At 49.3% G+C, this 12,867-nt stretch overlaps 1 protein-coding gene across 12 annotated transcripts in view; it reads right to left on the bottom strand.

The window, feature by feature from the left end:
- LOC116939014 (polyamine-transporting ATPase 13A3) overlaps positions 1–12,867 on the bottom strand; it is an 88,218-nt gene that overhangs the window by 55,126 nt on the left and 20,225 nt on the right. For all 12 annotated transcript variants that reach the window (XM_076061342.1, XM_076061340.1, XM_076061341.1 and 9 more), the window contains 5 exons: positions 8,781–8,954; positions 8,073–8,228; positions 7,491–7,561; positions 6,438–6,518; positions 2,178–2,247 (listed from right to left, as the gene is read on the bottom strand). In XM_076061342.1, coding sequence (XP_075917457.1) covers positions 2,178–2,247; positions 6,438–6,518; positions 7,491–7,561; positions 8,073–8,228; positions 8,781–8,954 — 552 coding nt within the window. The remainder of the gene's footprint in view (positions 1–2,177; positions 2,248–6,437; positions 6,519–7,490; positions 7,562–8,072; positions 8,229–8,780; positions 8,955–12,867) is intronic.

The following is a 12,867-nucleotide window of genomic DNA, read 5'->3' as shown; positions in this document are numbered from 1 at the left end:
AATAGACACAACACGGGGACACACAGGGGCACAATGACACACGGAGGCACACGGGGGCACACGGGGACAAATGAACGCACACAACACATGAGAGAAGGAATGGGAATAGGAGGGGTATACGAGGGGGGCATGGGGGGAACACACAGGAACATCAAGGGAGGGACACGAGGGCAACGCAGGGAGAATAGACACAACACGGGGACACACAGGGGCACAATGACACACGGAGGCACACGGGGGCACACGGGGACAAATGAACGCACACAACACATGAGAGAAGGAATGGGAATAGGAGGGGTATACGAGGGGGGCATGGGGGGAACACACAGGAGCATCAAGGGAGGAACACGAGAGCAACGCAGGGAGAATAGACACAACATGGGGACACACAGGGGCACAATGACACACGGAGGCACACGGGGGCACACGGGGACAAATGAACACACACAACACATGAGAGAAGGAATGGGAAGAGAGAGACAAATCAGCACACACAGAAAGGAGACCACAGGAAGTGGGGGGACAAGGATACGGAGAGGACACAGGACAGATGAAGCGTATTAATAACACATCACATTCATGTACATTATAAAACAAAGCACTTTTAAAAAAACAAGTCAAAAGTCACTTAGTCTGACATTGCTTTCATATGTTTCGATGTGGATAGAAACCTATGACCAAATGACCCGGAATTCACCCGATCTGGTCTCAACTCAGAAGCTGAGTGGGCTTTAGCCTGGATGGTGCTTGGGTGTGCGACCACCATTCACCAAATAGGCGATGTGGGCTGCTTCTGGGCTACTTTGTCATCAGAGGGCAGCTGCAGAAAAATCCACCTTTGTGCATTTGCCAAATTCAAACTTACACCGCAAATGAGTCCATTGCAATTACACGCAGAAACAATTACTCGCTACTGGCAGACTAACGCCCTTTCTCAGGACAGGTGCCGAGTTGCCTTTTGCTCACAGGGACAGCTGCCACTGGGGGTGCCTCCTTTCAATGCGTGCAGAGATGAGACGTAATGGAAGTAATTTGCGAGACGACGTCGTCCGGCCTATGTGGAAATTCCGTCTCAAAAAACATTTTATGATCGTCGTTGCCATGCGGTGAAACGGGTTGCAGGGGTGATGGGCGAGGTGCATGCACGTCAGGGGATTTCACACAAGACTAAACTCCTGACTAAACTATGTTCCTCTTACCAGGTAAGGCTATACAGATCGTTTTTTTTTTTTTAGAAGCGACCTGGTCACATATGATAGCTCAACCAAGTGGCTCTCCATGTGTAAATATATCAGAGCCAAATACTCTGATCAACACGTGCTTTATAAATGTTTGAGGGAAATAGAGGACCCGGAGAAAAATCCACGCGACCACAGGGAGAAACACGCCAACTCCAAATATACGGGCGTCAAGGTCGGGATTGAACCCATGAACCTCCTGTACACCAGGAGAGGTAGTTAACATCTCGCCACCGAGACACCCAAGACCAGGAGCCTCTTCTCCCATGTACTCACGTGCACCACGAGGGAACTAACATCAAACCCGGAACACAATAGCACAGCAATTAACACAACAGTCTGTGCCAAACAAGGTACCAACGATGTATCTTACACACAACCCCTCTTCGCAGCTTCTCCACGCAGCAAGGCGTCAACACAACAGCTTCTTCAGATACCGAGTTATTTGTTGTCATCCCCAAGCCCAGTCTCATTTTGTACGAGGTAGGCGAAGGGGTGTGCGTAGGGCAGGAGAGGGACGTTTCTCCTTGCGTCCCGAAGATGAGCAGGCGTTCCAGTGGCCGGCTTCCCGACAATAGGAGAGGGGCTCTTAAGAGTCCTCTCATGGCGCAGAGAAATATCCCTATCCTGCCCATACAGCCTGCACAGCACCCACATCTTACAAAACGGAGACGGGGCTTGTGGCTGACAATTGTTATTGCCGTACGAGGCGATGCTATGCTCGACTCACACCGAGGGGCCTGCTGCTGTGCCTGCTGCTGTGCCTGCTGCTGCTCCTGCACCTGCTCCTACGCCTACTGCTGCTGCTACTGCTGCTACTGCACATGCTGCTGCTACTGCGCCTGCTATTGCGCCTGCTGCTGCTGCTGCTACTGCTGCTGTGCCTGCTGCTGTGCCTGCTGCTGTGCCTGCTGCTGCCATAGCCCATTGGCCGCGCACCTCTTTGAAGAGCAGCTTGAGGTGAGACGGCACCTTGACGGCGATCTGGTTCTCCTCGTAAAACGTGCGCCTGCACGCACACAAGCACGCGCACACACACACGTGATAGTAATTAACGACGATTTTGCACGCGCCATTGCTACAGAGCACCCCCTGGGAGTGCGAGATGCCCTTGATGGGGGTGCGAGACATGGCCAGATTTTTTTAGAATGTAAATTATCGAAAGACAAATTAAGCACGGGCACGTAAGTACAACTACTTTAATAATACGCCTTTTGGCGTCATCTGGTCGAGCACCAATTGGGTTGAGGCTCAAAAGAAAGCCGTCCCTTGGTGTGGACCAATCAGTTTCAAGGACAATGCATATATTATCATAGTATGTTTTTTTGGTTTGCATTTTGACTGCAGGTATTGTGGTTAATGCAGACATGAATCCTTGTAAAAAAAGATTTCAGTTTTGTTGCCAGAAAAAAAAGGGGAAAAACCCTATTATTACATTTTGGTACTGGCAAAGGAGGTCTAATGGTGATACAACTACTTTGTTTAATCAAACCTATGTCTTTATTAACATTATACATTTTTTTTTTACGATTGAGAACCAAAGGGGTGCAAGGCTGCAGCAAAGGTTAAGAACCACTGCTTGAGAGCAAAGCTTTCGCGAAGGAGGGTAGTCGCATCGTAAGGGGCGAGGCAATGTAGCTACGTAGAATCTCAACCGAGGCATTTTTGGAATTTGACCAAAAATTTGGACCGTGCCACCGGCACACAGTGGCCCTCCACCGTCGAACGTGAAGCAGACAGCGAGAATGTTATGGTTCTTACACCCACAGCAATAACGTGCCGCAATGGCAAGATGATAACTTCCTCGGCTGGTATGAGGGAGATCGTAGGTTCCATGCTGACCCTGACGCCTGTACATTGGAGTATTCAAGTTCCCCCCATGGTCGTGTGGATTTTTTCTCCGGATCCTCCAGTTTTTCCCTCCATATTTAGAATCAACATGCGTTTAGAGTATTTGGCTGCTATGAATGTACAGGTGATAAGCCACTCCATTGAGGTATCATTTGTGGTCAGGTCGCTGCTGAGAAAGAGTTATGTTGTTCAGTTGGCCTTACCTCGTGAAAATTAAAAGTTTAGTTTAGTTAGTTTAGTGTGCTTGTGACGGACTGTGCTTGTGAGTGTGCGCGTTTGTGAGTGAACCGGGGGGGGATTGGTGGCGTAGTGGTTAGTAAACTTCGCGAGGAAACCGGCGTCGCGAGGAAACCGGCGTCCCGAGTTCGCCTCCCGCTCGCAAACAAAAACAGTGGCGAATATCTGCACCGGTCCTGGGCCTCCCTGAGGTCGACCTGGCCTTAAATAAGTACCTGGTGCAGTGTGTGTGTACCATCAGTGCTGGGGAGACAAAGCTTGCTGGCTGTGGTGCTGGTCACCCACCCGCTCGTGCACTCTACCGGCCTTCAAAGCTGCTCATTACCAGCACTTGCCCCAATAATCTGTTAAAGGCTACACGGGGGAACTTTATATTTGTCTTATGTGAGCATACACATGTGGGCTCTTTGTGCCACAGCCCATGTTCACTGCCATTTCCCCTTATACAAAAACATCATGGTGTAGTATTAGGGGAACCGATCTGAAAAGTGGCAGTAAACGCATTTGGTGTGGCGTGCCATTGCATATCAGCCTATCCCCACCACTGTGTACGAGTGTGTGTGTGTGTACATGTGCGTGTACCGTGTCGTCCTTCATAAGTGCTCGCTGACAGCACTTGCCCCAACAGGCAGTTAAGGCGATACCGGGGGGTCTCTTGGTGTTTGGGGAGTGGTAGTGCAATGGTTAGGGCGTAGCGCTACAAACCTGGCGGCCCGAGTTCGATTCCCGCTCACGACCAACACCAGTGATGATTATCTGAATCAGTCCTGGGCCTCCCCTAAGTCGACTCAGCCTCAAATGAGTACCTGGTGCGGTGTGTAAACATCGCCATTCAGGAGACAAAAATAGCTGAGCGTGGTGCTGGCCATCCACTCCCTCGTTTGCCGTTGCCGGCCTTCAGAGGTGCTCGCTAACAGCACCTGCCCCAACAGTATAGAGTGAGGGAAAAAAGTATTTGATCCCCTGCTGATTTTGTACGTTTGCCCACTGACAAATAAATGATCAGTCTATAATTTTAATGGTTTATTTGAACAGTGAGAGACAGAATAACAAAAACAAAATCCAGAAAAACGCATGTCAAAAATGTTATGAATTGATTTGCATTTTAATGAGGGAAATAAGTACTTGACCCCCTCTCAATCAAAAAGATGTCTGGCTCCCAGGTGTCTTTTATACAGGTAACGAGCTGAGATTAGGAGCACACTCTTAAAGGGAGTGCTCTTAATCTCAACTTGTTACCTGTATAAAAGACACCTGTCCACAGAAGCAATCAATCAATCAGATTCCAAACTCTCCACCATGGCCAAGACCAAAGAGCTCTCCAAGGATGTCAGGGACAAGATTGTAGACCTACACAACGCTGGAATGGGCTACAAGACCATTGCCAAGCAGCTTGGTGAGAAGGTGACAACAGTTGGTGCAATTATTCGCAAATGGAAGAAACACAATAGAACTGTCAATCTCCCTCGGCCTGGGGCTCCATGCAAGATCTCACCTCGTGGAGTTGCAAAGATCATGAGAACGGTGAGGAATCAGCCCAGAACTACACGGGAGGATCTTGTCAATGATCTCAAGGCAGCTGGGACCATAGTCACCAAGAATACAATTGGTAACACACTACGCCGTGAAGGACTGAAATCCTGCAGCGCCCGCAAGGTCCCCCTGCTCAAGAAAGCACATATACATGCCCGTCTGAAGTTTGCCAATGAACATTTGAATGATTCAGAGGACAACTGGGTGAAAGTGATGTGGTCAGATGAGACCAAAATGGAGCTCTTTGGCACCAACTCAACTCGCCGTGTTTCGAGGAGGAGGAATGCTGCATATGACCCCAAGAACACCATCCCCACCGTCAAACATGGAGGTGGAAACATTATGCTTTGGGGGTGTTTTTCTGCTAAGGGGACAGGACAACTTCACCGCATCAAAGGGATGATGGACGGGGCCATGTACCATCAAATCTTGGGTGAGAACCTCCTTCCCTCAGCCAGGGCATTGAAAATGGGTCGTGGATGGGTATTCCAGCAAGAAGAAGCACATTAACGTCCTGGAGTGGCCTAGCCAGTCTCCAGACCTTAATCCCATAGAAAATCTGTGGAGGGAGCACAAGGTTCGAGTTGCCAAACGTCAGCCTCGAAACCTTAATGACTTGGAGAAGATCTGCAAAGAGGAGTGGGACAAAATCCCTCCTGAGATGTGTGCAAACCTGGTGGCCAACTACAAGAAACGTCTGACCTCTGTGATTGCCAACAAGGGTTTTTGCCACCAAGTACTAAGTCATGTTTTGCAGAGGGGTCAAATACTTATTTCCCTCATTAAAATGCAAATCAATTTATAACATTTTTACATGCGTTTTTTTGTATTTTTTGTTGTTATTCTGTCTCTCACTGTTCAAAACACATTCCTGCGGAATGGGCTGGTAGGAAATTTTGAAGTAATTATGTATGGATATTTAAGCCAAACTTGTTAGGGTCGTGCGCAGAAGAAAGCAAAATGAAAAGTGAGCAGAATTATAAAACGACGCCAGAAAGTGCAGTGTAAAAGAGGTCGCACCAGAAAGTGCAGTGTATAATCCCCTGCCTCCTGTGAATTAATCCCGGTTGGGCTTCCAGTCCATATAAGGACACCACGGGGTGACCAGCCCCTCCCCACCCAGCCCCTCCCCACCCAGCCCCTCCCCACCCAGCCCCACCCCACCCAGCCCCACCCCACCCAGCCCCACCCCACCCAGCCCCACCCCACCCAGCCCCACCCCACCCAGCCCCACCCCACCCTCCCCTCCCCACTCAGCCCCTCCCCACCCAGCCCCTCCCCACCCAGCCCCACCCCTCCGAAGTGGACAGACATACACAATAAATCCCCTGCCTCCTGTGAATTAATCCCGGTTGGGCTTCCAGTCCACTACGTTTCCTACCAGTATTAATCCCGGTTGGGCTTCCAGTCCACTACGTTCCCTACCAGTATAAACCTACCATTAAAATTATAGACTGATCATTTATTTGTCAGTGGGCAAACGTAAAAAATCAGCAGGGATCAGATACTTTTTTCCCTCACTGTATGAAGGCTATATGGAGGATCTTTGTCTTTGTGTGTGTGTACCGGCGTACGTACAGGTGCTGCTGCGCTTCCTCATGGAGGCCGTGCGAGCGTGTCGAGTAAAACGCCGCCAGAGGAACCCCCTCCTCCAGACCCCTGGCAGAGGCGACGAGGACGACAACAAAACACTCGGTGGGGGAGAGAGGGCGGCAGCCGAAGCGTTTGTGTGTTCAGAAGCCGCTCGTAACAAAACGTCCGTGGAAGAGAACAAAACAACCAGACGAAGCCATCAAAGCATTTAACAAGTCCGCCCGTCAAATAAAGGCAACCGACGGGGCAGCTCGTTAATTAACAATCTAATTAGCACACCCATTCATCAATTAAGAGAACAGATACAAGGCAACTTACCAGTCAGCAATGTTATTATTGACGACGATTATGAATTAACCTCTTAACACAAAGCAAGAAATTCATTCAAGTTAACAGCAGATGAACTCGGCTACAACAGTAGCACTTTTTACCGCTGGCCTGTGATTAAGCACGTGTGACTGACTGCGTGTGACTGTCACTAAGTGAGAGTGTGACACTTCACGTGGCCTAAAACCGCACATAGCCGCACATAGCCGCCACTTAGTAGTGAATGGCGGTTGTTATTGTTGTTGTGTGTGACTGTGAAGGTGTATGTATGTGTGACTGCGTGACTGCTGTGAGCATATGGGTAGCGGTAGTGTAGTAGTTAGCGTGCTGTGCTACGAACCCAACTACCCAACCTTGCTTCCCGCTCTCGGCCAACAGAAGTGACGATGATCTAATCCGGTCCTGTGCCTTCCCTAGGTCGACTTAACAGAGTACTTCGTGTGGTGTTTAAACATCTGCCACGGGGAGACAAAGGTGGCCAGGCATGGTGCTGGTTACACACCCCCTTGTGTGGTGTGCCAGCCTTCATAGCTGCTCGCTGACAGCACTTGCCGCAAGTCTACTCATCGCAATATATGGGAGCTCTATCTTTGTGTGTAAAAAGACAAAGATCCTCTATATAGCCGGCATAGTGTGCATACATAAAACACACACAAGCGTATGTATGTGCTTGGTTGTGGGTATGTATGCATGCACGACTGCTGTACACACCTGAGGCGGATGAACTTGTAATTAATGGGATCCCAAAGGTACTTGACGAAATGGTGTGCAAAGTAGCGGACCTGTGGTGGACACGCACACACGCAAGGGTTCGTGAACACCTGTACAAGCGGCGGGCTAGCGGCGGGCAAACGGCAGGTGAGCGGCTGGCGAGTGGCTGGAGAGTGGCAGGCGAGTGGCAGGCGAGTGGTGGGCGAGTGGCAGGCGAGTGGTGGGCGAGTGGCTGGAGAGTGGTGGGTGAGCGGCTGGCGAGTGGCAGGCGAGTGGTGGGCGAGTGGCGGGCGAGTGGCTGGCGAGTGGCTGGAGAGTGGTGGGCAAGTGGTAGACGAGTGGCTGGCGAGTGGCGGGAGAGTGATGGGCGAGTGGCTGGCGAGTGTCTGGAGAGTGGTTGGCGAGTGGCGGGCGAGTGGCTGGCGAGTGTCTGGAGAGTGGTGGGCGAGTGGCAGGTGAGCGGCTGGCGAGTGGCAGGTGAGCGGCTGGCGAGTGGCAGGCGAGTGGTGGGTGAGTGGCGGGCGAGTGGCTGGCGAGTGGCTGGAGAGTGGCAGGCGAGTGGCTGGCAGGGCTGGAGCTCACGCTGTGCTCGTGCTCCGTGGATGCCGACGACGATGTTGGGCTCAGCAGACGAATGATGTCATCGGTCTCATCTGCCCCCATGGACAGCGGCTTCTGATTGGTGGAGGAGCTGACCATGTGACGCACTTTGACGCGGTACCAGATACTGAATTCGTCCTGCGCACGCGCACACACAAGCACGTGCACGCATGCACAGTCACCCTCATGTGTGCAGACGCACTCGCGAGTGCACATTCAGCAATATGCTCATGTGCTGTCGTGGTTACAGCAGATGTGTGTGGGTACATACCTGCGTGCGGGCATACATTCTTGTGTGTATATACACACACCTGTGTGCATACCTGTGTGTGTGCGAGACCCACGTGCACCCACACGCACAAAAACTCTGGCGCACAGGAGCAATATGCTCTCACACAGCAGCAGCGCAAGTATGTGTTTGTGCGCGAGCATGCCTGCATGTGTGCATGTACACGCCCGCAGGTCGACTCAGCCTTAAATGGAGTACCTGCTACGGTGTGTAAAAACATCGCCGCCGGGGAGACAAAGGCGGTCGGGCGTGGTGCTGGCCACCCACCCCCTCGTGTGCTGTTGTCGGCCTTCCATAGGTGCTCGCTAACAGCAGCTGCCCCAAAAGTATGTCAAGGCCATACGGGGGATCTTTGTCTTTGTACACGCCCGTATACGTGACCTGCGCACGTGCTTGCGTACCGTGGTGCGCAGCAGCAGGATGCTCGCTTGCTGCAGCGAGCAGCGCGAGCACGTCGCCCGCACGTTCCAGCGCGGCAGCCAGTACAGCGCAAGGAGTAGCAGGCCGCCCGTGCACACGGCGCCGACCCCCACCAGCACGAGCCTCCACGCGCACCAGCGGAAGGCGTGCACCTCCTGCACATTCACACGCGCGCACACACACACGCGCGCGTTAACGGGGGTGACGTCAACCAACATCGATCCACTGCTGCTTTAAGGGCGGTAACACGGCCTAGCGTTCACGCAATCACGGCTTTGAATCCAGCAGCCACCCCGATCATTACTGCAATTGCAATGCTCGGAATGATGTAACAATCTGTGTGCACTCCGTTCTTAACTCTTTCCCATTCTGATGACGTTACCGTGTAAGTAATTCGTTTTGTTTCTGGTTCCATTCCAATCACGCACACGTACGTTATTGGAACAAAATTGTAATAAAAAATAAAATAACTTTATTGGTATGGAGGCTCCCACAAGGCCATGCGGGAGAGCGTATGGTACAGTTTGGCGCCACCTATCATAGAGTGCGGTCGTGTCGCTACAGTTCTCTGCGGTGGGTACAATGTCTTTTAAAAACAGCAGCGCTGTGATTCTCTAAATAAAATTAACGCAGACGTCTCGAAACGGGAAAGGGTGAAGAAGAGGGACTGACCACCAGGGAATCAATTCTAGATTTAAAGCCAGGGAATCCTTACAACTCTGCGGAACCTGTCCTCACAGTTATAATGATGTCACATAGGGCAGCCTGCACAAAATTTCCACCCTCCCTCAGCAGTTCACTTGGGAGGCCACCTCTGCCCGGCACTTTTTCTCATCTCAGGCTCTGGATTACTTTTCGTACTTCGTCAACAGATGGCACATTAGCCAGCCACTCACAGGGGGTGGCTACTACCTCCAGCATGGAAGCACCAGCAGGGCCAACCCCACCTAGCCCCACGATCTTTAACTTGGCTGAGGGGTTTCCCCTCCACAAAGACTTCACAGATGTGCTCAGAAAACCTGCAGACCTGTTCCTGGGGGTCAGACATCGTATCACCACTCTTTTTTCTTATAGACAGTACTAGGTGTGGTGCTGCAAGTTGTATACGAGTTATTTATGATCGTGAACTAATGAGGGAGTTTCCATCTCCTCAGCAACCCGCAAGAACCACTCATCCTTGCAGCGCTGCATGGCTCTGTAAACCTCTGAGCGAAGGCTTCGGGAAGCCCCCTTATTCTCAGACATGAAATGTTTTTATTTAAAGCTTTCGTGACTGCAGTAATTCATATTCTTAGCTCTTTCGGTAAAGCCACGTTGAAGGGAAACAATAAAATAATAAAATATATATAAAACAATAAAAATTCTCACGACGTTTCGACCATAACACAAACGGTCGTCATCAGGTGTGTCGGTTTGCATAAATTTATTTCTTTTAAAACGGTGTATTTATTTATTTATAAAAAACGTCAGCGCCATGCGCAGCGATTTAGCAGTTTATTTAGAAGGACTAGTCCATCTATGTTCTGAAAAGAGGAGGGGGGAGACGAAAAATTAATGTATGCTGTCTGAAAGCCACTGTAAGCGTGAACAATCAATTAAGACCTGAAATGGTTTATCAAATCTTTCCAGTGATTTGATAAATATAAATACACCGTTTAAAAATAAATAAATTTATGCAAACCAACACACCTGATGACGACCGTTTGTGTTATGGTCGAAACGTCGTGAGAATTTTTATTGTTTTATATATTTTTTATTATTTTATTGTTTCCCTTCAACGTGACTTTACCGAAAGAGCTAAGAACATGAGATGTTGTCGCTTTCTCTCAGCTAGCCGGAACACCTCCGTTAGCCAGGGTTACAAGGGAGGTTTGGACTGCGTACCCAATGCAGCCATAGCAGTGGCATAAGCCAAAGCCCTAAACCTCACCTGTTTCACCTCGGCATCAGGAAGAGAGGGGGAATGATACCAACCCCAGCTGCAAGTGATGATGACATTTTCACTTGCAACTTTCATTAGCTAGCTGAGACCAGGTTCTTATGGGTTTGAAAGGGGTCCCAGGTGAATGGCTACCAACCACAGTGAAATAATGGCAGGCGCATCTTACAGATGACAAGCCAATGATCAGCAGGTAGATCAGTCAAACGGTGGGTCCTGGTGTCAAGGACATGGGCCACATTCGCTATTCCATCCTTATATAGTGCAGCAGATGTTCTTGCTTGGATCCGGCATACACCCATGATGTTGTGTGGATGCTCCGATGGTGGAACAGCGTGTTGGTGATTACAAATCCATGGGCAGCACAGAAGTCTAGCAGCCTCCTAGCATTGTTATTGAACCGATCTAGTCCGTGCCTTCCGATTACTGCAGTCCAGGTGCCTGTGTCATGACCCACTCAAACATTATTTCTTCTTCTTTCTTTAATGTGGCTGATGTAGAGCAACAACTACAATTTCACATTCAGGTGGTCAAACCAGATAACCATATCAGGAGCAGCAAAGTCTATCGCCGTGATGTCTCCATCGTATTTGTGGATCGGGCATTGCGTTGATATAAGTTGCATGGTCTGTTCTGGATGACCACAGTCGCACACTGGAGAGTTTTGTAACTCGGGCATTAAAGTCACCCAACAGGATGACTATCCCGAAGGGCCACTTTGGCCAGCACCTAGGACAGGAGGTCACAGAAAGGCATCTGACTCATCTGGCTTGGCTGCATCCCACCAGTAAGCTGGAACTAGAAGCTCTCCCACACCTCACCGTGACGTGATACTACAATGACCCCATTGTTATTTTGTTTGTTAGTTTATCTGCCAGGGTCGTGGAGGACTTTCCACCCCTTGTCGTGTGCACACCCAGGTACTACACATGCAGTGAGAAAGCACATTTGTATGCATGCTTATACATAATTGAGAGTTTCCTGAAATTAGTTAACCCACTAACTCTGTTTAGAAGTTAGGATTGTGTTGAGTCTGCAGATTGTGCTAATGCAAAAAGTTAATTATTATGGTTATTGCGCTATACAAACTATTAAGTGGCGTCCCATTCAAGATAATATATAGTGTTGGTTACCTTTAATGTGCCATAATAAAGGTTATTTTGTTTGTGTTAGATCGCGTAAATATGTGTCGTTAACCCACCACCACCCCACACATCCAATTAGTAAAGTTTGTCAACTGAACAAAATGTGCCAATTAGTTAATACTTCAACATTTACAATTCAACTAAAAATTGTAAATGTTGTAGGTTTACTCTCCAACACACTGGTGTGCTGAAGTAGTAACTAATTGGCACATTTTGTTTACCTGACAAACCTTACTAATTGGCTGTGTCGGGTGGTGGCTGGTCAATGGCACATTTATATTTACGCTAGCTAACACAAAAAAAATTACAACTTTTATTATACACATTGGTCAGCGAAAGCCTACGTGTTAAACCTTAATGTGCCAGCATGAAGGCTTCGTTCTGCGATGGCCGGTGGCCGCCCTGTGCCTTCTCAGGAGACGGCTGCTCCACACGCCGGGTGCCCGCGCGTTCTTCTGCGCTGGTGCTCCCCGTTATTTTAGCTGCCACGGCTGACCTGGGACATGACCGGTGGCCCCTGGGACCTCGAGTCCAACGTGCAGCTGCCTTTGTTTCTCACTCACAGGAGGCATCAGTGTTATCTTCACTGATCCAGACATTTCTGTACGCGTGGCAAACCGGTAAACAGTTTTCTACCGGGGGATTTTTTACGTGCGGTTACAAACCTACTTAAAAACTGAACGAGTTATTTGGCGGTGCTGCATTGGCAGTGGTGCACAAGCACAAACAACAACAAAAGTATATTCTTGGTTCTTTCGATAAAGTCACGTAGAAGGGAAACAATAAAATAATAAAAATATAAAACAATAAAATTATCACGACGTTTTGACTGCAACACCTGATGATGATTGCTTGTGTTGCAGTCGAAACATCGTGATAATTTTATTGTTTTATATTTTAATTATTTTGTTTCCCTTCTACGTGACATTACCGAAAGAACCAAGAATATGAATCCCTGCAGTCACGAAAGCTTTAAATCAAAAT

This window comes from Petromyzon marinus, chromosome 5 (genome assembly GCF_048934315.1).
Source record: "Petromyzon marinus isolate PM22_M1 ecotype Great Lakes invasive population chromosome 5, UKy_Petmar_22M1.pri1.0, whole genome shotgun sequence".
Taxonomy (NCBI): Eukaryota; Metazoa; Chordata; class Hyperoartia; order Petromyzontiformes; family Petromyzontidae; genus Petromyzon; species Petromyzon marinus.
Note: the sequence above shows the minus strand (reverse complement) of the source record. Positions and strands in the feature narration are given on the sequence as shown.